The sequence below is a fragment of the Triturus cristatus genome, chromosome 2_1 (genome assembly GCF_964204655.1).
Source record: "Triturus cristatus chromosome 2_1, aTriCri1.1, whole genome shotgun sequence".
NCBI lineage: Eukaryota > Metazoa > Chordata > Amphibia > Caudata > Salamandridae > Triturus > Triturus cristatus.
The window spans coordinates 877,715,684-877,742,905 of record NC_140581.1 but is presented as its reverse complement, the minus strand read 5'-3'; the positions used below and the strand labels follow the sequence as shown (position 1 = coordinate 877,742,905).

The following is a 27,222-nucleotide window of genomic DNA, read 5'->3' as shown; positions in this document are numbered from 1 at the left end:
ATCATAGTAATGCATTAAGTGACATTAAAAGTATTAGGGGTCTATTTACTAAGATTTTATGCTGTGTTTCAAATCGATGCAAAATCTTTTTAACCTATTTACTTTCTAGCGCTAAACTTACTTAGCGCCAAGGGGGCATACCATGGGTGGTGCATGGGCGTTCCAATGCAACCACCCAAGCTTTCTGATGCTAAGCCCTCTTTACTTAAAAAATGAGACAGGGCCCATTTGAAGGAGGCGATATGAAGCAAAAATGCTTTTATTTCTTCTTTGTTTTCCGACTTTGAATGTGTGCTGCACTGTACAGCACACATACAAAGTGGGAAACAGTTTAAAGTTAGTCCGAGAATAGTATTTTGTACTGGAAATCTATCCTTCTAGTACAAAATCTATGCTAGACTCATGCAGATACCGCTGCAGTATGGTGCAAAGGTGTGTGCATGGCCCATGGCAGCTAATTTCAGTGCCAGCGTTAGGTGGTGGAGAGTGCCAAATATTTCTGTTATTATGGCAGTCTTCTGTTCTCTTTTTCTTGTTCAACGCAGCACAGCTTCTTTGCTTTCAAAGTCCTCCATGCAAATATGATGATGCCATTAGTCAAAAAGGAGACATGTTAGTTAGTCATTCACAATCTATAAACACAAAACATTATTTTTTTATATGGAGTAATGTTATTTTTTTATCAAACCATACAAGTGAGGTTTTAGTATAGAATACATAATGAACATTGCTTTGAGACACTCACAAGTGAGTAGTCATGCTTTATAAGATTACTGATTGGTTGATTGATGGACTGAAATTAGTTAAAGGTGTCCTCAGATTTGGCATCATGAAAAATGAGGATCTGGGAAACAAAAGGATTAGCCTAAGATCACAGGTCAAGCACGGAAGCTAGGATTTGACCGCAATATCTTTTTTTTATATCTTCATTTTAACACAAAAGAAAAAGCTTGGGTTTAGTTTTTTTTGTTCAGGATATAAATTAGTATGTGTTTAGAATCTCACAAGTTAAATTAACTTGATATAAGAAGTCTTTCCAAAGAACAAGGTTACCCTTCCAGGTCACTCCACCTACCGCACGGCCCCCGTGTGCCTGGTCTCCACCGCTGATCCTGCTTGCTGCCGCCGCTGCCTCCAGGGACTCCGCCCTCAGGCCTTCCCCCTCGCCGCCTCCTCCGCTCTCCTTCCCGCCGTTTCCTGCCTTCCAGACCCCCGCCGCTGCTCCCCTGTGGCCCCGCCCCCTTCCTCAGCCCCGATCCCCATTCGCTGCCCCGCTCCCGCCTCCCAGCTGCTCCTCCCTCCCAGTTGACCACATATAGCTGGGACCGCACGGCAGTGAGCTGTGACCCTTCCAGGTCGCTCCACCTACCGCACGGCCCCCGTGTGCCTGGTCTCCACCGTTGATCCAGCTTGCTGCCGCCGCTGCCTCCAGGGACTCCGCCCTCAGGCCTTCCCCCTCGCCGCCTCCTCTGCTCTCCTTCCTGCCGTTTCCTGCCTTCCAGATCCCCGCCGCTGCTCCCCTGCGGCCCCGCCCCCTTCCTCAGCCCCGATCCCCATTCGCCGCCCCGCTCCCGCCTCCCAGCTGCTCCTCCCTCCCAGTTGACCACATATAGCTGGGACCGCACGGCAGTGAGCTGTGACCCTTCCAGGTCGCTCCACCTACCGCACGGCCCCCGTGTGCCTGGTCTCCACCGCTGATCCCGCTTGCTGCCGCCGCTGCCTCCAGGGACTCCGCCCTCAGGCCTTCCCCCTCGCCGCCTCCTCCGCTCTCCTTCCCGCCGTTTCCTGCCTTCCAGACCCCCACTGCTGCTCCCCTGCGGCCCCACCCCCTTCCTCAGCCCTGATCCCCATTCGCCACCCCACTCCTGCCTCCAAGCTGCTCCTCCCGCCCCCCCCCACTCTCCATTTATGGCAGAGTCCGCGCGTGCGTGCAGCGTCCATGCGCAGCGGGCGTGCCGATTGTGCACCGAAGGCGCGCCAAATTCAAGCCCGTCTGCGCCCATCCGCGCCTGGACCGCGCCCAGCGCCAGACCCCCTAGCCCCCGTAGATGCCAGCCCACCCGCCGGACTCAGAACTACGCCACCCTTATCGCATTCAACACCGGCCGGATCCCCGGCTGCCACCGAGACACCCCAGGACGCACCCACGGACCCTTCACCTGCCAATCCTGCAAGTTCTCCTGCATCCGGACCTGCACCGCACCCGCCGAGACGAGCACCGGCAGCAACCCCCTGAAGTGCATCCTGCTCAACACCCGCTCCGTCCACAGGCACGCCGTGGAACTCTGGAACCTCCTCGACACCACATCTCCAGACGTCGCCTTCCTCACGGAAACCTGGATGAACGCCTCCTCAGCACCCGACATCACCATCGCCATCCCGGACGCATACAAGATCACCCGGAGAGACCGCGTCAACCAGACTGGAGGAGGCATCGCCATCGTCCACAAGAACACTATCCGCATCACGACCAACTCCGACGACACCCTCACAGCCGCCGAACACCTGCACTTCCAGATACACACCAACCCCAAGACCACCCTCAGAGGCACCCTCATCTACAGACCCCCGGGACCACGCACACAATTCAGCGAAGACATCGCCGACTTCATCAGCCCGCACGCCCTCCCCTCCGCTGACTACATCCTCCTCGGGGACCTCAACTTCCACCTGGAGAACAACAACGACCGCAACACCACCACCCTGCTGGACAACCTCGCCAACCTCGGACTCAAGCAACTGGTGACCACCCCCACCCACTATGCCAGCCACACGCTTGACCCCGTCTTCTCCTCCAGCAAGGACATCTCCTTCAGCCACACCTCCGGACTCCACTGGACAGACCACAGCTGCGTCCACTTCAGCTTCAGCAAGACCACGCACCACCACCACCCGCAACAGGTCCCCCGCAGAAGCTGGAACAAGATCACAGCCGACCAGCTCACCACATCCCTGAACCAGAACCCTCCCGCCAGCTCAGCGAACCCCAACCAAGCTGCAACCAACCTCACGAAGTCTGTCTGGTACAATTTCTAACAAACCAGGGAGGAAGCTGCCTTCAAAGTTCAAGTTGTTGAAAGGACCAAAGTTATAAGGGGGATCCCAGAACAGGTCTCTATGTAAAAACAAATGTGCAACTTTCATTGCAAGCAACTCAGAAACTGATAATTGAAAGTCCACCACATTTTTCAGGAAAGAGCTGACTTTGCATCATTCTACACCATTACTTGGTTTAGTGATTTTTCACCCATCCATTTTTGAGATATAAGCAAAGATGTGCATGTCTAGTCACCTATGTGAACCAGTGCTGAAAATATTTAGAAATATTCACAAAGAACAGATACTTTGTTTGTGAATATCAGAAGGTCAGCATATTGCACATATAGAATGCCACTACAGATACAGGTTAAATGGACGATAAAGGTCATTACTAAGATGTGAGCTAAAATCTCTGAGGTATTATTGTTCTGTATTATACTGTATTAGGGACATTTGCATCTTCTGGGTAGGCCTATGCTCTCCATAATCTGCCTCTTCAAGTGCCATTCTTGGAAATGCCTGCACTCCTCCATTTAATTAAATCATCCTTAAACTTCCATCATCCACCAATGTCCTCTGATATCATCATTATTTAAGACAATAGGAGACAGAAATGTAGCATACTAACGGTGCATAACCCCCCTCAAAGGCTAAATAACGGTAAATGTTCTCTTTCTTTGGGAAAATTACCCATCAAATGAATTACCACTGGCATGGCAGCAGTAATTCCGACTTCCCAAGAGGTATTTTCTCCACAACAGCTGTGCTGTTACATGGCACAGATACGTAGAATGGAGAACCCTACAGTAAAAATACTATTTTGTGGAAATGGATGTTGTCAGAAAGTGGAAGACACTAGCAGGGACAGGGCAGGTCAGTTGAAACCGTCCAGGTGGTGCTGTTCAGGAAATTGGGCTTCTTTCAACTTGTGGGTCCCTGTAGCTTACAAGTAGGTCAGAAAACTGAGCCCTGTAGTCCACTTCTTTGTTCTGGATACAATTGAGAACAGTTCCAGCCCACTGGGTTCTACTCACAGCTCGCAACAGTAGGTGCAATCTTTCTATTTTCTTCTACAGTTACAGTAGTGTTCTGAAGAAGGTCCCCATAGGTGCCAAATTGATGCCTCTGGGTGGGGGTGACTCCTGTCTCTCCCTAACCAATGGTGAAAAAGTTCCCAAGGTTAACCTTAACCACTAATGCAGCAGGTCCTTTATGCCCTACTTAGAACAATCTCAGAGTGACCCTCTCGACCTAAATTCAACTTTGCAGAACCTTTCCTCCTTTGTGCTGAGCTCTTGTGCCCACCCTAGAGGCGTGGCAATGGAAATGAGCAAACTGTCCCTGCAGTCACTCAAAACCAGTTCTGGGGGCAGATCCTCTCCCACTGGGATTGGTGCCTGACTTGCTTGGTAAACAATAGGGGAAACAGGCCAAGATGTAAGCTACATCTGCCAGTAACAAGGTAGGCATCCTTTGAAGATATGCAAGGGGCTGGGCAGAGCCCCCTTACGAGGGAAGGTCAACCTCTTCCCATATCCAAGGCCTTTGTCTCAGCTGTAGGAGCCAATTGACACCTCATCAATGTGCTAAACAGCACATTGGTTACTGTTGGAAGCTCAGGCAAATGGGCCTTTAGAGGCTTTAGACATGTTGAATGTGACTTTTCAAAAGTACCGTCTGTGAAATATTTAGTATAAATCCAACTTTACCATTGAATTAGATTTGTAAACAATACTTTAAAAAGCCCAATAATTAACTTGTTATCATGTTCCGAGGTGGAGATAATTAGAAATAATGTAATAATGAATCCTAATGCTTTCCTATGGAACAGCTACCCTGCTACAGTGGAAATAGCGTTTATGGCATTATCTCTGTAACACAGACCATTTTGAGGTTTCTTTACTTCATTCTATGTATTGCACTTTGGTATAGCTATCTGCACAGCTATTTTGCACTGACCTTATAGCACTTTTGAGACTCCCTAAATTCTGAATATTTTAACTATTTTAACTTTTTAATTACTTTGTTTGATGGTCTGCACTTCATACGCTGACCCCCTTCAGCTGGCACGCCGCTCCCCGGTCCACCACGGCTTTTGATAGAGCCGATTGAGTGGAGAGAGCCAGGCAAATAGTCTAGGCAGAGTAGAGCGTTTGACGGCCGCCATTTTAAGCGGTTAGCACTCTAGTCGACAAACTCCATGTGGGAAGGGCTACATAAAGCACCCCTGATGCGCAGCCACAAGGCAGCGCTATACACAGGCATTATCTCTGATACACAGAACGTTTTGAGGTTTCTTTACTTCATTCTATGTATTGCACTTTGGTATAGCTATTTGCACAGCTATTTTGCACAGACGTTATAGCACTTTTGAGACTCCCTAAATTCCGGATATTTTAACTATTTTAACTTTTTAATTACTTTGTTTTTACCTGCTTGATTGTTGGGTGGTCTGCACTTCTTACACGGACCACCTTCAGCCGGCATGCCGCTCTCCGGTACACCACGGCTTTTGATAAAGCTTATCGAGTGGAAAGAGTCAGGCAAATAGTCTGGGCAGAGTAGAGCATTTGACGGACGCCATTTTGGGTGGTTAGCGCTCTAGTCGACAAACTCCACGATGGAAGGGCTACATAAAGCATGGCGTGCCTAAGGCAAGCCTGTCTGCGCCCGTCTGCGCTTGGCACGCGCTCAGCATCGGACACGCTGCCGGTATCTGCAACCATTGTGGTGACCATGACTACCTATACCAGAGGTAAGCTCTTGGAAATATCTGCCACAATTTGTAAATGCCCAGGGCCAATCTTAAGAGGCAGAAATTACACTGGGACACAGGCATGCCCTAGCTGCAAAATGAGGCTCCCAGATATAAAAAGCAAGATTCCCTTAGGCAATGACCTCAGGGAGCACCCCATAGGAACAAGAGTAAAAATCATATTCAAGTGTTGTCATGTGCATTGTTAAATGCACGTTCACTAATCAAACATAAACACGGATTTGGGCACTTTGTTTATTCACACGCCCTCGACCTTATTTTCGTAGTGGAAACCTGGGCCGATGAGACCTCAGGGCTCGACTTAGTGATAGCCATCCCACCAGGGTTTTCAATAGCCAGGAAGGACCGATTGGAGAAAAAAGGAGGGGTTGGCAAATATTTACAGAGATTACCTGAAAGCATCATGTAAAGGTATTCCCACAGACACTGAATTTGAGGTGCTTTCTTTTAAGCTAGCGGTTAATCACGTGTACTCATTTAATGGGCTGTTAGGGTACCGCCCACCAGGACCTAGAACCAATTTTATGCAAACCATGGGCAGGCTTCTTGAAAATAAAGTTAATTCACAAGACTACATTATCCTAGGTGATGTTAACTTTCACCTGGACAACCGTTCAGATAAAGATTCTTTGGCCCTTATGAACCTGGTGACAAGAGGAGGCCTAGAGCAGATTGTGGAAGGGCCCACTCACAGAGCTGGACACCTCCTGGATGCCGTCTTTACAGACTGTCCTTTTTTTAAATATAATAACAACTTGCAACTCCATTGGTCTAACCACCCAGCAGTGATGTTAACTCTTACTTTGCCTCCTTCAACAGGCTCTAAGCACTGTCCAGCTAGAAGCCAAAAAAGATATGTGTGGCAGTGCATGGATAGAACAGATTTCATCATTCACTTAAGTCAGAACAAACCCTGTCTCTCCCAAGATCCAGAGGCAGTTTCATTAGAATATCATAATTAGATTACCACAGCAGTACAAGCCACTATTTCCCAGAGAGTAGGGAAAGAAAAATAGGACAGCACCCACCGAACCCTGATTCTCACAGGAACTAAGGCTATCGAGGAGACGTTGTCGCAGACAAGAAAGGTGCTGGTGACAATATTATGATCCTAGGGAGAAAGAAATTTATAAGACAAAATTGGCACAACACAAATAACTGATCCAGAAAACTAAAATCATCTGCTTTTTGGAAAAAATAGAAGGTGCAAAGAATAATTCCAAAGAGCTATTTGCGACGGTGCTGAAACTTAGCCATTCACAGGAGACTAAACAAAATACAACAGATCAAGCTTTTTGTAATAGTCTAGCATCCTCCTTTGGCAACAAAGTTTCTACTATCTACAATACCTTTGCCTTATGCTCTGTAAACAATCAGAGTTCACAGCTTCCAATGTTGGACGCTGTAAATACACCTTCAGCAGTGTCCATCTCACACCTAGAACCTGATCCATCCCAATTCTTACATTTTACAACGGTATCTCATGAACAAATCTCAAATCTTATCTTGGCCACCAAATCTGGATCGCCATTGGATCCGTGCCCTCCCAGAGTAATTCATCAGATAGTGGAGACAGTTGCTCGCCCACTTATGGAGGTACTTAACATTGCCATTGAAACAGGGATTTTTTCCTAAGATGTGGAAAAAACCATCTATTCTACCACTATTAAAGAAGTCAAACTTAAATAAAACAGACCCAGGAAACTATCGCCCTATCTCCCGTCTGCCTTTTCGAGCAAAAATCCTGGAGAAACATATGAACAAAGAATTAGCTAATTTTATTGAGAATAATCACGTTTTGACTCCACCCAGTATGGCTTCAGAAGTAAGCATAGTATTGAACTAGCCTTAATCACCGCTCGGCAGCTCTGATATTGTTGGACTTGTCAGCTGCCTTCGATACGGTAGACCACGGTATCTTAATAAATCGGATTCAAGAAGTAGGGATAGCAGGCTCAGCCCTTGCACTCCTTAGATCTTTTCTGTCAAATCGTGAACAATTTGTTGAAGTAGAGGGTTTTAAATCACAGTGCTTAAGGCTCCCATGTGGGGTGCCACAGGGCTCATCCCTGAGCCCTACCCTATTCAATATATATGTCGCACCTCTGGCCCGTCTGATTAAAGCCCACGGCTTCGAGTTAGTATCATAAGCAGATGATACTCAGATCATTGTATCTATCTCAAGCAAAAACTACGAGACAGCCCATAATTTTAATGAGTGCATGAGATGTGTAAGCGGATGGATGGCAGAGAATTGCCTTAAACTGAATTCAAATAAAACCAAAGTCCTACTCTTTGGTAGAGAAACATCTTTCTGATCCTCAGAATGGTGGCCGGCAGAGCTGGGGACTCTTCCCACCCAAGCCACCAAGGCCAAAAATCTTGGAGTCATTATTGACACCACTCTATCTTTCTCTCATCATGTAAAGATGCTTACCTCATCAACCTATTTTACACTGAAAATTATGAGATAAATCTTTCCATTTATACCAGCAGAATTACAGAAAACAGTGGTGGCAGCTCTGGTTCTGTCTAAGCTCGATTATTGTAACAGGCTTCTGGTTGGAGAAAACAAAACAGTAGTGGCAAAACTGCAGGTCCAAAATTCCACAGCTCGATTGCTCTCTGGCCTAGCCAAATATTCATCAGCCAAACATGCCCTCAATACCCTACATTGGCTACCTGTGGAGAAGTGAATCAAGTTTAAGGCACTATGCATCGCCTTTAAGGTGCCACATAACCTAGACCCCCTCTACTTGACAGATCACTTCCAATGGTACATCTCAGTACGTACCCTTCGGTCAGCCTCTCTGAAGTTGGTGAAAGAACCGAATTTCCTTCTCCATAGAGGGGGTGGAAACAACTTTACAAGCATCACAACCAGATGGTAAAATAAGCTACCAATAAAGCTAAAAAAATCTCCCGACCTATTTTCCTTTAGGAAAGGACTCAAAACCTGGCTATATACTTCATAACCTCTTTTTCAGCACTAGAGCCTCAACAACTCTCTGGTGCATTGTGTGTTTAGCTGCTAAGCACCTCGACACCCTTGGGTAGTAGTGAGCTATATAAATATATAAATAAATAAATAAATTATCCATTACATTTTTCCGGCCCGATTGTAAGATGTCATGCACTCTGCCAACTTAAGGGTGACACAATTTTTGCTGCAGTCCAGTAGTGTCTCTCTAAATCACAGGTGCTGTTTACACTTTGCACCATATACAAGGGACATATATGTCAATTAAATATGTCAATTAGGAGTATGGCAACTCTTGACATGGTTTAGGGGTCAGATCACATGCACCAGGATCTGGTTAGCAGAGCTCCAGGGCCGAGTCATAACAAGCTGCAGCATCAGTCCAAAAAAATCGAAGTGATAATGTAAGAAGATGTTACCATTGCTTACCAAACGCTTACACGGTACCACCCTTTTCTATATCAAGCTGCAAGTTTCCTAAATAAACCTTGGGAGATATGTCTCTATTTTGCTCAGTTTTTTCCTCACATTGATTGAAAGTCCAGTTTTAAACCACAATTCTGAATTTGCCCTTAGCTTTACAATCAGGCTTTTAATTCAGGCAAAAGATGAAAAATGCAAAAATTCTGATATTTTATCAATGTTGTCCATTGCATGTGTTAATTTTTTAGCAAATCCTCCATTGCTGTTTTCACTATAATCAAAACTGTATTAATTTTGTTTTTTACCCTCTAGTATGTTGAAATTTTATAATGTTCATTTACTAAATGATATTCTGCGCCTTTTAACTTTAGTCTTTTTCCAATATCTAACATGTCATTTGCTTTCTCAGTCTCTGTGTTTGTATTATCTTCATAGTTTGTGTTGGCACTCCAATGTTGGTAGTTGATAGAAATATTGTGATAAAACAACTTGAAAACAGTCATTCAAATGAATGTTATAATTAAAAGCATATCCAATTTGGACTCACCTGAACAGAAATCTGGTGGCAGGACACAACAGAGTGTCCTACCCTCACCACTCCTCCATCCTCTACTTCTGCACTAAATCTTTTCTTTCCCTACCCAGGTTAACACAGCCATTACCACTGTGGCCCTGTGTGAAGGCAAACGCCATTCTGTAGCTTTCTGTCTATTGTTACTTTTTGTGGTAACTAATTAATAATGTAGCAACTTAGAAGAAAGTTACAATTGATTTGAGTGTATCAAGCTATATTTTAAGTCATTTTATGACTTGAAAGTGAAACCAGACAAGTACTGAACCCCGCCCAATACTCTCTCACATTCCTCTATACCCACAAAACTTACAATTAAGTGACAGAATGCGATTTCATATCTAGGCATAATCTGTAGGCAACTCTCATACAAGCTTATAAGCAAAGAGTCAGTAAAGCTGTGGGTGAGTGACCCTGCCACCAATGCCTGGCACAATTGACCATCAACATACTAGGGATACACTATAGCCCCAAAATTAAACCACTTCCCCTAATTCCAAGTCCAGTTACTACCATCCCTCAAAGTACATCAGTCAGTGCACAAATCTGGAGTCCTTTTCATTGACACCAACTTTGTCCAACATCTTAACTGAGTAATGGAGTGGGAAACAAGCCCTGACTCTGTTCCAGGCACTTGGAATCAGGAGCGGGAAGAAATTGAATTTTGGGAGATTAAGAGTCTTGATCACATTGACCTTTAGAAAGCCAGTGAATGTCTTCAAGTACAAAAAAACAGGGTAACAGTTGATGAACACTTACAAATGGAAATCCTCTGTACATACCACCATTGCAGAGGTATGGCGCTCAACCAAAATATAAGGACATAGCGAGGGCCACTGGAATTATGCAATTATATGGTTGCGGCCTTTTCCACATAATTATGTTTTTGCCACATTTGCCATATAAACCATAATCTGTTGTATAATTTGAAGATTATAACAAAAACAGTTGTTTCTAGCTCAAACAGATAACAAGTTACTAAAAGTGCAGCTACTTTTTTTGTAGTGCAGTAGAAGACCTTTTGCAGATGTTGACTAATCATCTTTCAATTGTTTCTTGCCTTAGTTGGGTGTTAAATTCATACTAATAAGGCGAAACCTTTGCCCAGACAGGGTTCATGTGAAAATATTACAAAATAATGAACTAACGCTATCAGAAATGTGCCATGTTACTCCACATTATATTATTGCCTCATAGAAGTCATAGAAGATTTATAACATGGTGGGGCAGGATCGAGGCCATCAAGATGATGATCTCCCCACTAGTGAATTACCTAATCACTATGTTACCCCTAAAGCTAACTGACGAATTCCACCATAAACTTGACACCTTACTCTCGAAATTTTTATGGAAAGGGAAAAAAGCAAGAATTAGTATGAAAAAAATTAGACTTGACAAAACACTAGGAGGAGTCAATCTAGCCGATTTTAAGCTCTATCAAATGGCTTTCTTGGCAAAACAAGGCTCTTATTGGCTGCTGCCACAGGCTGAATACACACCTGTTTGGCTTGACATTGAGAAATCAATTCTTACGAACCTTGCACCTGCGTCCCTCCTGACCACACAGCTGAACACGAGCACCTGCTCAAAATCAATCTTCAAGAACACAAAGTCCGTCCTACTAAAAATTGACAAGCATTTAGAGATTAGCCTTAAGAACTCTAACCTTGAGTCTCTCTGGAATAATCATAAAATACGCTATAAGGGGAAAACCTTATATAATGCATCATGGATTAACAAGGGGATATTTTATCCTCACCAACTCTCCAATGGGTCCTACCCTCTCTCCTTTAAAGACTTACAGTCCAAATACAACCTAAAGCCGCTTGAATTCTATAACTTCTTAAAAATAAAATCAGCAGTGTCCAAAGCAAAACTTTCAGCATTATCCCCTTCCCTCCCGAGTTACTTATTAAAGCTATACAAACGAGGCCACCAAGTATCCTGGATCTATAAATTAATACGCCCACAACATTCGTCCCTCAATAAGGAACTCACTTCCTTCTGGGAATCACTTGCCACTTTTACGATCTCGGAACGTGAATGGTCCGAAACTTGGATATCAACCATGAGATATAAGATCAGCCCAGTATTATTGCAGACGAAGTTCTGGTTGCTACATAGGGCCTTCTGGACTCCAGCCAGACTCTACTTACATAAACTCAGGGATGATTCCACCTGCTGGAATTGCAAAGTCAAAACAGGGGACCTAGAACACTTACTAATTCAATGCTAATGTGTGACACCCTTCTGGGACAAGATCTTCGAATTCATACATAATCTCTTCTCATATTCCCCTAGTAGAGATCTCCCGACACTAGTATTTGGTTTCCTCAAAGCGGGGTCACTCAACGAAAATGATCGGGCACTTCGTGACTTACTACTAACAGCTGCAGTTAAGACTATTCTCAGCAACTGGAAAGACGCACGCAAAGCTTCCTTTAAGTGCTGGCTAAACTGGGTCACTAACCTAAGAGGAGCTGACAATATATCCCTCCAGAACTCACCATGGAGGTCTTCCTCCAGACACATGTGGGACACCCTTGACCACTACTTTACATCCCACAAGCCACCATGAATATCCCTCTACAAGATTTCGTATTCCTGTGTTTACTGTGCCTTTGATCCTCTGTCATCGGACATGAATTAATCCTATGGCCTGCTTTTCTTGCTAGTTCTCCCTGATGCTCCCTAGTTTTTGCTCGTGTGAGCGATGGCAGATACAGCCGAACAAAGAGCGGTGCAGTGATACTAAAGTGTTATTACATGTGTTATCCTGCAAGGTACAGCTTTCCATTTTGTCTACTTGTGACTTTTATCGACCATGTAATTATTGCATTTTTCTTATTGCTTATTTTGGTATTTCCATGTCTATGTCTATTTTGTTAGGTCCCCCATATATTGTATTGTAATGAAGTCTTTATTTTGGAAACAACCAATAAAAAAACTCTTTGAAATTAATAAAAGAAGTCAACCCTGTCACATTATTTGATCCTTGACTGTTGCATAATTCCAGTGGCGCTGTACATCGCCAATCTAAGGAGTGTCTCTATCCATATTTGAAGTAGAAGCTCAGTGGCGCTACACACAACCACGTTGAAAAGCTATAAAGGAGAAAGAAATTCACTTACTTTCATCATCATCACTTTGTATGCATAAAACTGTTTCCCCTTTCCTTTACCAAGGGCACCTTCAAACTTTTCCACAAAAAGCTGAGCATCCCTAGAGAATACAGAAACAAATCTATTTTGTGTGTGCAATGAAGCTATTTTTTACATTTAGCTTTGACAATCTAAAAACAACAAGTAAATCAATAAATAAATTATTTTTGCTTTATTGTGTTGTGTTTTGTCATTTGGAAAATGAACACCGTATGTCGTTTGTCATTAAAAGGGATTTTATTTCAACTGAGTACAGTCAAGAACTCACTCTAATTAATTGTACAGTAATAGCAAAATGATGCAGCCAAACTATGTCACCTCAGAAGAGCAAGTAAGTTGTTGTTTGTGAAAGTTTGATCATTCAGACATTGTAAGCTAGAGCCAGTCAGACTGAATATATCAAAGCACAAAAAGAAAATAAATAAAGATACACAGTAATAACGAAGCAGCATTAAATTAAAAGCTATGCCTTTAAGGTGAAGTATAGCTGGCCGATGGGCAAGATGGCAGCCACCCATGGGATCTGTCTATTTCGGCTCCAAGACCCCATCCTGGCTCCACTCTGCAATTGTGGTGGAATAGTCAATGATGCCCCACTGCATCTCTTGAAGTCGCTCTGCCCTTACGGGCAGTAAACATGTAAGGATCAAATACCTCACCACTATTGCTGCACTTTAGAATCATGAGGAGCACCACCACACTCTGGCCCAGATTTATCAAACTTTGTTGCAGTCAAATCCAGCTAGACAACTTGCTGTGCTGCGTCAAATGTAGAGGGCAGAAATGTGCAATATGTGTCAAGATATGGAATATTCCTGCTTTCCCCATGCCCTGGCGCACATAGTGCAGCTGTTGGAAGGAGAATTAAGAGACCAAGGGCCTCATGTAGGTACCTCAATACCGGTTGGTAACGGCCGAAAATCGGTAAATATCCCGTTACCGACCGGTATTGAGGCACTTGAGATGTAGGTGGCTGATTTCTGGATTCGGTATTTACCGAATCGGAATTTTAAGAAATCGGTAAAATACCGATTCGGTAAATACCGAATCCAGAAATGCAATGTAGGGGGCACTCAAGTGAGTGCATTATTGGTGTCTGGATTCGTTATTTACCACCAACTACAAGTTGATGGTAAATGACGAATACCTTACAAAAAGCATTTTTGTGCTATTTGTAAAGTGCCATGTGGCAGACATACATACCCTTAGGGCATGTATGTGCGCCACATGTGCACACATGCACGAATCAGGGGTGCAACAGGGTGTCAATGTGACACCCTGCCACCCATGATAATGCCTCCCCTATAATCGATTCGGTATTTACCGAATCGATAATAGTAACTGGCTTCCCATTCATTCCTATGGGCCTCCAGGCCCATAGGAATGAATGGGAAGGGATGCATTATTACCGATTCGGTAAATACCGATTCATAAATACCGATATTTACCGAATCGGTAATAATTACCGATTATTTACCTACATACTATTTACCAATTCATAAATACCGAATCGGTAAAATTCGGTATTTATGAATCGGTAAATAGTATGTTACCTACATATGGCCCTTAAGAGACTCCAAATGGAAACAAGGTACGTTTCATTCCTGAAAATACAGGAGCCCACGTCCCGCGTGTCCTGCCTTCAAGAAATCCAAGCTGCAACTGAATGTAATGATCTGGGTGCCATGTGGAGGACTGCTGAGCATGAGCCAATACAAATGTCAACATATACAAATATAAGCATAGTGCAAAACGGCGAATGCACAAGAGCCGTGATAACTGAAATATAAACAGAAATGAAGGACTACATAAAGTAAGCACAAATATAGGACTAATTGTATCATTACAGCGGCCAAGAAACATTGCAGGCACCCTTGGATCGTGGTGCAAGGGTGCTTGCACAGCAGGCAGGATTGTTTTTGTGCAGGAAGGAATACCTTCCTGCACAAAGAAAATATTGTTATATAATTTTTCCTCTTTTTAAGTGGGCTGCAAAATGCAGCACATTTAGAAAGAAGAAACAACAGGATGAGATAAAGTTATTTCTCCTCGTTGCACCTCTATCGGGAAGGTGTAGGATGGTGACGCATTTCCAGGTTTACCAGTCTTGATAAATCTAGGAAAGTGCTAACATCGATGGGTGGATGCATGGGAATACCCATGCTCCATCCATGGAACGCCTTCCCAGAGCAGAGCAACGCAAGGAAGAAGCTTGCTCTGCCTTGAGTTACTTCAGACTTACCAAGCAACGTAGGGCCATGCAAGGTTTCCCTTGCGATGCTTGGTAAATCTTACTTAAGGTTTGTGTTGCCCTTGTGACACCATGCGTGACGTAAGGGCCATGCAATTCAGGGATAAATCTGGCCCTCTGAATTTGCATGATGACAGGCACATAGACCTCAGGTAATTGGCAAAAACACACAAGATTCTGCCAGGCTCATCACCCCCATTTGAAGAAGTGGAAGGAGATCATTGGTCCACTGGAGTTAGTATACAGTGATAAACTGGAGGATTGAGAGGACCGAAACACCAACTAGGGCAGTGAGGAATAGACAAAAAGCGTTGGAAAAAATGTCTTTCCTGGAGTGATGAGGGACTGAGTGACCTGTACACTATACATAAATGCAACAGGAGTCTGGTCTCAAAAGTTAATTGGCAGAGATATAGAAAGAAGATATTAGGACTGTTGTGTCTAATATCAAATAGTGTGGAATAGACTCTGTACCGTAACACCATGCATAATCTGCTTTAAATATACGATCAAATCACTGATCTCTGATGCATAACGAAAGTGGCACTATTACAGATTAAGGTTACCCCATTAGTGCATGCCATTACAGATGGTCTATAGTCCTGAACTGTTCACCTGCAATTCAGTGTTCACAGGTGTGTTCGATTACTTAGTTCAACTGAAGAAAAACTGCAGCACCCTGAATGCATTGCATTATCATAAGAAAGACCAAGAGTGGAAACATGTCAGTAATGACATGGAAGGAGGTGGTCACACTGTGACATGTGCTGAGAAATATGTAGCAGATTTCTATTCATGACTCTTATGGAGCTTAAATATTTTAAATAACCAGCATGTGGTTACGGTATATAATGAGGCTCTTTTATCGCGTCAGGTGCCTAATTCAGGCACAGATAACAGCCAATACTAAAGGAATTTTGTCAGCAGTTTTCTTACATACAGGAAAATCTATTAATTTCAAAAGAAAATTAATTGCTATGGAGATCTGACTCCATCCCCAAAACTGTGGAAATCTGTGTAATGGGTTAATTTGAACACTGTAATGATGTCTTGTGTCAAGCCCCAACTATTAAAACTCCAATTTAGAGCCATTGGCACATTTGACTTTCACTGAAGTCTTGAGGTAGGGGAGTACTGTTATAGGTTGATACATTATACTTGAAAGGGTGGAAAGTGGAAGAACAATAGTTGTCTGACTGCAGCCAGGACCACCCATGCCCAGAAGCCATTCCTCAGAGATGAACTAATTCTATAAGCCCTTGGCAAAAAATAGCTTACTTGATGTTTGAAAAGCTCTCCGTGATGGGGAATAGCAGAAACTCCAATTTGGGGGACTGTTGCAATTAGGTTCCACCCATTCAGTGCACCCGTATTTTTTGTTTTTTGGATCACAAGGACATTTTACTGTGGGTGAGTCTCACCCGCGGTAATCACATGGCAAATGGACAGCATATGGTTACCACCAGTGTTCACTTTTTAAGATAAGGCTGGTGCGACACAGCAAGGATAAGGGAACTTGGCTGGTTACACGTGAACGTGTGTGCAAATGTGGGAGACTACTGGCGTGCACAGTCTGGTAACTGCGCATAGGTAGCCTAGCGCAGAGGGGGCTCTGCATGACTGGAATAGGCCTTATAATGTTAGTGCACATTAATCGGAAAGTCAGTGTAAGTTACTGTTTTGTCTGTAAGGACACTTTTTCATAAAGATAGGGAGAAAATTGCCCTGAAGTGCAGTTTCTCTTCCCTATGGCCTACAGAGACCAGTGACACGTCGAAATGAGGTGTAACTTGTGCGGGAAAATAAAATCTGACAGTTCCACAAAGATAACCGTTCAAATTATGGGTCATCCAGAATTGTAACATTTCCCTGGTTCAGCTCAGGATCAGAGCCCAAGCCTTTTGTCACCCTGCTGTGCAGGGTTAATTACATTGCTCTCCAGCAGCAGCAATAAAGACTTCCCAGCACAATGGGAGCAATTAATAGTGATTCACTCTGCTCCTGAGGGATAAAGGAGTGGGGCTGAAGAATCTGCATCAATTACTCAAGAGTCACACTACCAGGGATGGGCCTCCCCAAGTCCACTTAACAAAGGTGGGTACCCAGGCCTCTGGAGTCAACACAGAAGGGGGCTCTCCTTTAAAACTTTGGTGAGAATGGCCCGGGCTCTGATAATTGGGGACCTATTACTTGTTCGGGCCACACAACTAATAACCCAATTTCCAACAGGGATGTCAGTAATAGTTGGGGTTGGGTAGTACAATTTCTCCATTCACTCAATTACCACATCGTCATCACACTCCTGGACCTGGTAAGACTCCACTTAAGGAAGAAGATCCTCCTGCAAGGAGACTCCTGACTTCTGCTTGAAGAAGAGGATCCACTCAAGGCCTCAAATACCCAAGGTGTCCTAACCTCTGCTGGCACTGAGGGGCTGGGTAACTCCAAGGGTCAAACCATTGAACTCCTGTTTGTCTGCTTCAGATACAGAAAAAACAGAAGGACTCTAGATTCCAAAATGACCAGGTCAACCACAAAGGAATCATCTCTGTAGGATACCTGGCTGGTGTGAGGCCTGGTTCCTAGAAGCCTGTTCCAATGATCTAGTCACTGCAAGATTGATCAGGAGAACTTTTTAAGAGTACATAGAAAAAGCCTGGGCTGAGTCATTGTTCCCATATTTAAAGTACTGGAATAGGGTGCTGAGGCTTGACCAGGGAGGTTGCACCCAGGGAAGGCAAGAAATCCCGTTTTTGCAGGACTAGAAAACTGGTAAACCAGAGCCTTGCAGTGAAGCCCTGCCTTGATACAGCTTACAGCCTTGTACCGCTGGAGGATTTTAACGTCCAAAAAAGTGACCACGTCCGAAGATCAGACCTTCGACTGGGACAAGGTAGATGCTTTATCTTACCCACAAAGTGACCTTAGAAGCTAGGAAATCCAGGTTTGTCCTACTCTGAACTTTTGCTGCCAAAACCAATGGTTTCAGCAATAGCTGGGTGACAACATATCCAACTTCTGATACCCTCGCCAGTCACAGCCTTGAACCCCACACAAGCTGGAAGATTTTGAGTTCATTTTGAGCCTCGAAGTCGATTTAATAAAGAAAATAGGGCAACACAACACAGAAACCAACGTTGCTGTGCTAAATTGCACTAGAGGGATCTTCTGCTGCTTTCTTCCCAAGCGCTAGTGCACACAAACGCTGCTTCGCGCCACTCACACACTCTTGCAACATACTGCAAATATATGTGTGCTTCAAAGCTGTCTGGGTCGAGTAGCATAGTTTTTGTACTGAAATGGTAACCCTTCAATAACCATGGATGGTAGCATGGGAATGCCCAAGTACCACCCATGAAATGCTCCCTTGACTTAAAGTAGTGAAGAGCTGTGCAAAGCAGTATTGGCATTACTTTAAGGGAAACTTTCCAGCAGAAAAATAGTTTTGTGCCAGAAATTGCAGCTTCGCATCACTTTACTTGATGTGTTGAATAATTTCTCTCCTAATTCCAAAGGTGAATCCTATGAGTGGGACAACCTGTTTGGTGTCTCTGGCTCCACTCCATCTCAGACAGCCTACAATTGCTAAAACGTCCGATTCAACTGTGAACAGTGACTTTTTATTGCTGTTTTCCTTTTTATTGCTGCTGTTTTCCCAGGAAACGTTATAAAATAACATCTAAAGTCTCCTTAGCATATTTTGATGATCTAGGTGTCATTTTGCTCACTAAATGTTTCTCTATATTCCTAAATTGATTTGTGAATTTTATTAAGTTGTGTTCTTCACTTTGAAACTGTTGTTACAGCTAGAACTTAACACGCACTTCTCTGGGGATTGCCTGCTGCATGTTGTAAAGCTACCAAGGGTTGAGCAGAGGTTTTATCAGAACCATATTTTAACAAACTATGTGGATTTATTCAATTGGTGGGGGAACCTCTGACACAAAAATATAACCCCAGTCCTAACAAAAACAACTGGGAGCAGAAACTCGTGGCAAGGAGATTGTGAGTATTAAAGAGAACCAAAACATCAGCAAAATGCCAGGACATCTCACGGAAGGATGACACAGGAACCAGGTTGACTTAGCAGTTTCCTCAAGGCAGATGAAGTGTTTTAATGTATTGCTCCAGCGCATCGTTTCTGGCATTTCTCTCTTACTGGAAGTGACATTTTGCAAAAAGATATATTGGGATTTGTAGTGACAGAATTTCCTCCTGGTCTTGGAAATCACCATGGTCATCCTTAACCCCTTCAGTGCCCATAACGAGATAGTCTCGTCATGGAGCGCGGTTGCGCTGTGCCCATGACGAGACTATCTCGTCATGAACCCCGCCCGCTAATGAAACGCCCGGCACAGGGCGTGGAAAGGGCGGGGCACTGAAGAGGTTAAAACCTACTGGAGTGAAGACAGCAGAGAATGATCCTCCTGCAAAGTTGCCATCATCCTTATTGAGAGCTTCTTGTTGGGTTTCGACTCATCCTGAAAAACTTTGGGCCATATTATCAAGACCGGCGTAAACATTATCGCCGCTTTAGTGGCAGGAAACTGACGCTAAAGAGGCGATAAGGAGCTTGATAATATGCCCTTGTGAATTCCCATAGAAGCCCATGTTCTGGTGTGAACATGGGCTTCTATGGGAATTCACAAGGGCATATTATCAGGCCCCTTATCGCTGCTTTAGCGGCAGTTTCCTGCCGCTAAAGCGGCGATAATGTTATCGCCGGTCTTGATAATATGGCCCATTTTATTTTAACATGTTCAAACAAAATTATTACTCTGAACTCTTTATTTCACTGGCTTTACGCCTCTGAAACCCTTCCTTTGTAACAGCCAATGCATTATATGCCCTGAGATTTTAAGGAGCATCCAGAAACAGATTTTCAGTCTCCAACTCCAATGGCACTGGCCCTGACCCATAAAATCAATTTTTTTTATAAATCATGACCAAGGTCCATAAGCTCACATGCTTCACAGTAATGCGTCACTGAAGTCTGTTGGATTAATGTGCTCCTAGTGGACAGGTCCAGCTACTGCATGGGCGCAGAATTCTAGAACTTCGGAAGCTACACCAGGAACTCCTGGGGTGATGTCAATAAAGACACAATAATGGGAATCAAGTTAAGACCAAACATTGTCTATGCTGTGGTGGCACATGTTTTGTGACAGGTTGGATTGCAATTTGGAAATTAAGTGGATATATGATAAACGCAGTTCCTGGCAAGATAAAAAAACTTGTTTTCCATGATGAGACAGCCATGAAGATGCCTGCTTCTTCAATATCCAGTAAGGATTGAAAGAAAGGGCCTATTATAATTGATGTCCTGGTTGTCCAAGATTAATAAAAACTGAATTTCAATCTTCACTGGAAATTAAGTGCTCCTATTAAAGAAGAAGAGCATACCATGCCATATTCAACTTCAACATGTTGGACAAAGTCAATAGGCAGAGCAAAGGACAGCACTCAATGGCCTATTCGCAAAGGTAATCTTCGACATATGGAAAAGCTACATGTGTAACTGTACTGTTACACTTTATAGTAAATTTACTACCTTTGGCTATTCACCATTTACTAGAGTATATTTACTAGAAAGAATAGACTTACATGGCTCCACCCTTAAAATTCAGGAGGTGGAGCGTAAATTACAAGTATAAAGTTACTGTTAGTAACTTTTCACAAATAAGTGAAGGTCAGTTTGAGAATAGGCCCCTTATTCTCAACAAAGCATTAATGTTTACATTTTTCCTGACTTCTCAGGGCATTTATATCAAGAAGGAAGACCTCAAACTAGTTGTTCCAGCGAGGATCTTTGTCACTATAGAAGATACGGCCAAGAACAACAGTCAACTAGAAGACCTAACAGCATACCCAAGGGAACATGAACCTCTTGCCATGGACTCAGTCGCACTTCAGGAGTAGCACTGGTGCAATGCTATGTCCAAAGAAGTGAGGAGAAATGAAGATTACTTGAACACATTTAGATACAAGTGTTACAAGGAAGGCATACATTTGAAGCAACATATAGGCCTTGGTGTAGGAAGGAAAACCATAGCCACTGTAGGGACAAGTGAAGGTCCCTGGGTAACTCAACACTGGGTAAAAGTTTAGAAGTGGGGAAATGACCTAATTTAGTGCAAGGCTTACATGAACTGAGGCTAATTGTGAAATGGGTGTTGATGTCAAGTTACAGTGAGAAGTAATGGTATAATATGTGTAGCTCCAGGAATGGTGAAAAGGTAGAAGGAAGGTAGCAGGAAGCACATGGTGGCAAAGGTACTTGATCTGCCTCAAGGTTATACAGCTGCAGAACTGAATGCAGATCTTGGTATAGTCTTAATTAAAAAGAGGGTAACAAAATCCTCCCTAGAATAATCTAAAAAGGGATTTTGTTGATCATCAAAACATCTACTAGAAGTTGCATTGAAAGGGTACACCATAAATGGTAACTTGTTAACGTCCTACAAGCAAGACGTGTCTATGCATGGCATGGCACTCATTGAGTCCATGCCATGAGCCATGGTCAGGCATCTTTGAGCCCATAATGGGTATGCATACCAAGCAGCCACTCCTACCAGAAGCAAATCTTTCCTAGGGAAATCCATCTATGCACTGTTACCTACTGGCATATACATTGATGGGATTATTGAAAAAATATATATTTCGTGACCAATGTTTCCACTTGCAAATTCTTGTCTGATGAAGGCTGAACTGAAATGCTAGCTTTGAAACATCCATGTAAATACTCAGCAACACTATATTTAGTGAAGTATTACGATGAAGACAATCATGAGAAGAGGTATCAGCTACATACTAATAGGCATCTTACAGTGAACAGTATCATAAAATATAGCGATTATGCTATATTTTGGGTAAAATCTCGGGGCTCAATTCCCTTATCCATTTGCATATAGGAGACTGTCTTACCCATACAGATGACCTGATTCACTAGTGCAGGATATTTACAAATGTTGACCTTGCAGTTGTAAATTCTTTTACTCATGCACAATATTATCTTTTTATTTATTTTTTTTGCATATTTATATAGCCCGAACTCGACCCTAAGGTATTGGTGCGCTTTACACAAGCACCGTTTTTACATTACACATTCAGGCACGGGGACATTAAATGATTTGCCCAGAATCACAGGATGTGGACGCGACCCCGAGGCTCGAACCCTGGTTTCCTGCACCAAAGTTGGCAGTCTAGCCGACGGACCACTGGAAGTTAGTAAATAACACTGAAGGGTCGGTGAGTGGTCTTTCCAGGACGGAGTTTTCATGGAAAGTTTGGGAAGATCCTCAAACTATCTACTTTATGCGTATTTTCAAACCCCTCCCCGACCATTTGCTTCCTTGTCAATGCTAAACAGTTTACTCTTGCACAGGGCAGGTGTAAATCTCTTACCGTTGTGGGAAAGGAATGCCCCTTAACTTGATAGAGGTTTAGGTAAACGGGTTTGTGGATAAGGAGGAATATTATTACCAAGCATAATTGTATAACACGCACAATTACACCGTTGTGGCTCATTTTCCGGGGGTTCTTCTGGAAATTTTCAGAAATCCAGAAAGTCATAAATTTGCACCCACATGAAGCAGTATATATGTGGATACACATTTAAAAATATACTTTAAAATTGGGTCACTTGAATTGATCATCTTATCGACACCTCAAAAACGTTATGTTGGAGCTGTTCTAAATCGAAGTTTTCCAAGATTAAATAAATTCATTCAGATTCTGATGAAATTATAGTTTTAATCTATTTTGTATTAGATATGTTCCTCGTGTGCAATTAAAATACTCATTACTGTCAGATATTATTTTTGGCAAGAGGTAACGCCTGCACCTTAAAGAATGTGGGACTTAATTAGCATTCAGGGGGAGGGATACTCTGCCAAAATGTGACAGGTGCCCGTCTGCCTTATTACAAGTGCCAGAGGTAACTTATCCACTTGTAATCAGTGACGTTTATGGCGGAGGCAACTTATTTTTACTAACCGGGCCGAGACAACTAACCTACCTGGTGGTTAGAAAGCGTTCCATCTTGTGAAGAAACAAAGGTTAAAAGTTGCCAATTAAGCAGAAGTGCAAGTGTTGAAAACGACGAGTAATTGTGTTACCTCGGTACAGTGTTACCTGTACTGACACACAAGACCAGCCGACGCGCTGCAAGGACCCGTGAAAGCTTTCGCCTTCAGAGAAAAGCCATTCTGCTGATTACCAGCGCGAGGGGCATGAATATTTCATGGAGAACGGGAGTTTAGCCCATTTAGTGGCAAAGGTTAATAATTTAACAAAAGGATTGTATAACAGGCCGAACACACTGTTTTCACCGGCTCACCTGCGCTAGACAGAGGACAGACACACTGGAGCTCCTGGGGAAGATTTTTGTTAACCCTCTGGAAATTGTACCTCGCGTTTTGCTCAAACTAGGGGGCATAGTATCAAGACAGGCGATAAAATTATCGCCGCTTCAGCGGCTGAAAACTGCCGCTAAAACGGCGATAATGGGCTTGATAATATGCTCTATGGAATTCCAATTGTCCTTCACATCTAACATGGGCTTCAATTGGAATTCCATAGAGCATATCATCAAGCCCATTATCGCCTGTCTTGATAATATGCCCCCAAGTGCGTTTCTACACTGGATTATATCATAATATATTCACTTTATGGCCCTGCTTTAATTTCAATTTCAACAAGTACGACTAAATAGTTGTAAATTGATGCTAGTAAATAGTCATACCTTGCCATACCTTTTTCTGCTCAACGAATCGATTATTATTATTATTATTTAATGCAAAAAACTTTTCTCTGTAGATCACAGACCTAACCAAAATCCATTCCGTCTACTCAAAGTTACCAAATCAATGTCAAGTTGGCAAATTTGAACCATTCACTGGAATACTCAACCCAATTGTAATTTGGGGAAATTGGTTTAACGGTAAACTGGAGCTGTGTTAAGCATTTATGGTACATTGGAAGCTGACAATAGGAATTTTCTGTTTCCATACACAGGACATATTTTAGTGGGCCAGCAAATATTTTACTGGGGTCCCTTTGTGCACAGTGGGACAAATTGTTGACTAATTTGGATAAAGAAACCCAAGCAATTACCATAGGAACACATCAACTAAACTAAAAGCCTGCAAAAGAACTATAAACTGAAGAATGGCTGAAAAGAATGCCATAACTAGCTCATACAGGTATTAACCAGTTTGCAAACCTAAGCCACGCAGCTGCCTTTACACACTTATAGAACAATTATTTGGAGGTGTACAGTTGTTGCAATACGTTTTTACAGTTTTAGAAATATTTCATTTGGTGTAAAATACAAACATTAAAACATATAGCTGTGATTTATTTTTATTTTTTGCAAGTTAATATGAAAATCCATAAGGAAAAGTCCCATTAAATAGAATTTCGATAATACGTTTAAAAACCCGACAATGTTACAATATATTTTGGCAACATACAAGAAAGACCTCAGCGTGAGTCATTCTGCCCCCAAACAGAGATAATATAAAGTCATTTGGTCAATCAATTATCTCCACACAACCAAACATGCTGTGTTTGATTGAGAGCTTACTGTTGTGTATCACAAAATTTACAATACGTGTTCAGGCTGAACGTCATATGATACACCTGCTAAATAGTAATTGTAACTGTAGTTGTACATTCTATTTATATAGAGCTTCATACCCCTGACGACGCAATGAATTTGTTACTGGCAACCGTGAAGCTGTATATTATATATATATATATATATATATACACATGCCTCCCCCCGCCCTCCGGTCCTCCAAGGTCCATTGAGCTGCCTCACCCCCCACCTGCTCTGTGTGGTCAGCTTGCTGTCCCTGTCCCCTTCCCCCTGCCCTCCATTGTCCGAGTCTATGGCCCTTCCTCCACCCTCCTGCCCTCCATGGTCCTGTGTTGCCACTGCCCTTCCCTCACCACATGTACAATTATAACTTTAATTGTAAATTCTAATTATATAGCGCGTACTATCTCTGACAAGGCGATGATGCGCTAAAAGCTAAATCAATTACTGGCACCTGATTAACAGTGAAGTCACTTCAGAAGGGGTGTATGGGGTGAACCGCCCCATAACATTTTTGGAGTCGGGGCAATACGACCGGCGTCGGTATGGTCGAGTCCAAGTCGTTTCCTCAGCCATCAGTAATCAAAATGAGCTTTGCCAGCCTTTGTTCGAGACCCCTCATCACGCTAACCTCCCCCACTGTGACACCCCAGGCCCTCGCTGCAGATTCCTGGCTCTGTTACTGGTTGAGCTGCTGTATTTGTTCCCCCGCGGAATGGATCCAAATAACACGCCTGGTTCTAGTTCCCTTGCGAAGTTGATCCCAATATCAGAGTCAAGCAAGGTGAGAAATACGTGCTTACAGTGGACAATTCTCTCATGTATGATATTAAACCTGGCTGTGCCTTCATGTCCCTAAGTTAACACTGATGACAAAAAAACTGATTGACTTGCAAACAATGAATGTTAAAAACATTAAGGGAATGCATTTCAGTGACTTAGTTCCTCTCTTATTTTACATTCTTTACTTAACCTTGCATTAACCAAGAGTTGGCTATTTTATAATGTTGTTGTTTATGTGTACTTTTTCTGTGCATACTTTGAGGCTTTAGCCCTGCCAGGTGTTAATGAGGGGCTTTAATTGGGCACTCAGGCGCTAAGGCTGAAGCCAAAATGCCTGTCGATAGGTTGGCCTCTCTGCAGAGCAGACAGAACAATGTGTATTCCATTTGCAACTGAAATTCTGTGGATATGTTTGTGAAGGGGTACACAGATGTCAAAATATTTGCAATGCTAAACTAAGAGAAATTAAAGTGCCTAAATTTAAGGGAGTGCAGTGCATGTTTGTGGACGGTGAAGTGACAGAGATTCGAGGAAGTGCATTCAGGGAAGAGTGAAAAGAAGATGCTGAAGAGGAAAGAGAGGTGGTTGAAAATGGGCAGATGGATAATATATGCAGAAGAAAAGAGGATACTTATCTGACATAAAGCACACATGACTGAAGGCCAAAACTCCTTCCACAGGCTTTAATGCTATTTAATTCACAGACTCACAGTTTCAGAATTGAAACATTTCCAATGTTAATTACTTATAACAAATCATTTCTGTTACTGATTTATCTTATACTCAAAAAAAGGAGTTTAAGAGGGACAAATCAACCAGGCCACCCTCCACTCAGTCAGTAATACACACTACAAGACCTGGAGATATCAAGCACTATTTCAGAATGAATGGGATTGGGAATGGGGTAATATAAACAATTATTATACCCACAAAAGTAGTTCATATCATGAACTATCAGTACCATCCCTAGTGCCTCAAAATTTGACATTTAAAACAACCCAACATGTGCAAAACATTCCACCTAAAGCATAAACCAGAAAAAATGTGTGGAGAATGAGAAAGCATCTCACGTGCGCAACACCAGAGGAGCTGCTGGCTGGTTCTCGCCAGTGTGCTCACGAGTTTCTCATCATCGATGTCTTTCTCATGAAAATAATGTGAAAAAGAAATGTGTAAAAGATTGTAGGGAAGATATATTTAGGCAGCCCAAAAACCAACAAAAAGAAAAAAGTTCTTGGACGAAAGACCCGTGTGGTCTTACAGATAAGATTAGGTATGACCCACGTCTATATTTCAACCTGTTTTATTCCACTCTGTGAGTCATCCCAAGGTTAAAAACACGGTCATGTTCAATAACCACATTTATGAATGGCCAACATGTTTCATTGCCTACTTATCTTTGCGGCAAATTCATCAGGGCGTCATGGAACTGCGAGCACTTCCCTGGGTTAGATCTGTTTTGAGACAGAAATCGCTGCATGTATGCAGAGAACATAAAAACACATGTGAGGTTGACAGAAACATGAAGGAACCACACTGTACCCCCCTTAAAGCCAAACGACACACCATTTCACAGGGGACATTACCTAGTGAAAGCCAAGGGCCCATGTACCAGCTCTCACGTAGTCAATGTTTTA

At 43.0% G+C, this 27,222-nt stretch overlaps 1 protein-coding gene across 1 annotated transcript in view; it reads right to left on the bottom strand.

Moving 5' to 3' along the window:
• LOC146866021 (transmembrane channel-like protein 1) overlaps positions 1–27,222 on the bottom strand; it is a 367,836-nt gene that overhangs the window by 278,843 nt on the left and 61,771 nt on the right. Inside the window, exon 4 of the mRNA XM_085640218.1 lies at positions 12,921–13,011. Within this exon, the coding sequence (XP_085496344.1) occupies positions 12,921–13,011 (91 nt within the window). The remainder of the gene's footprint in view (positions 1–12,920; positions 13,012–27,222) is intronic.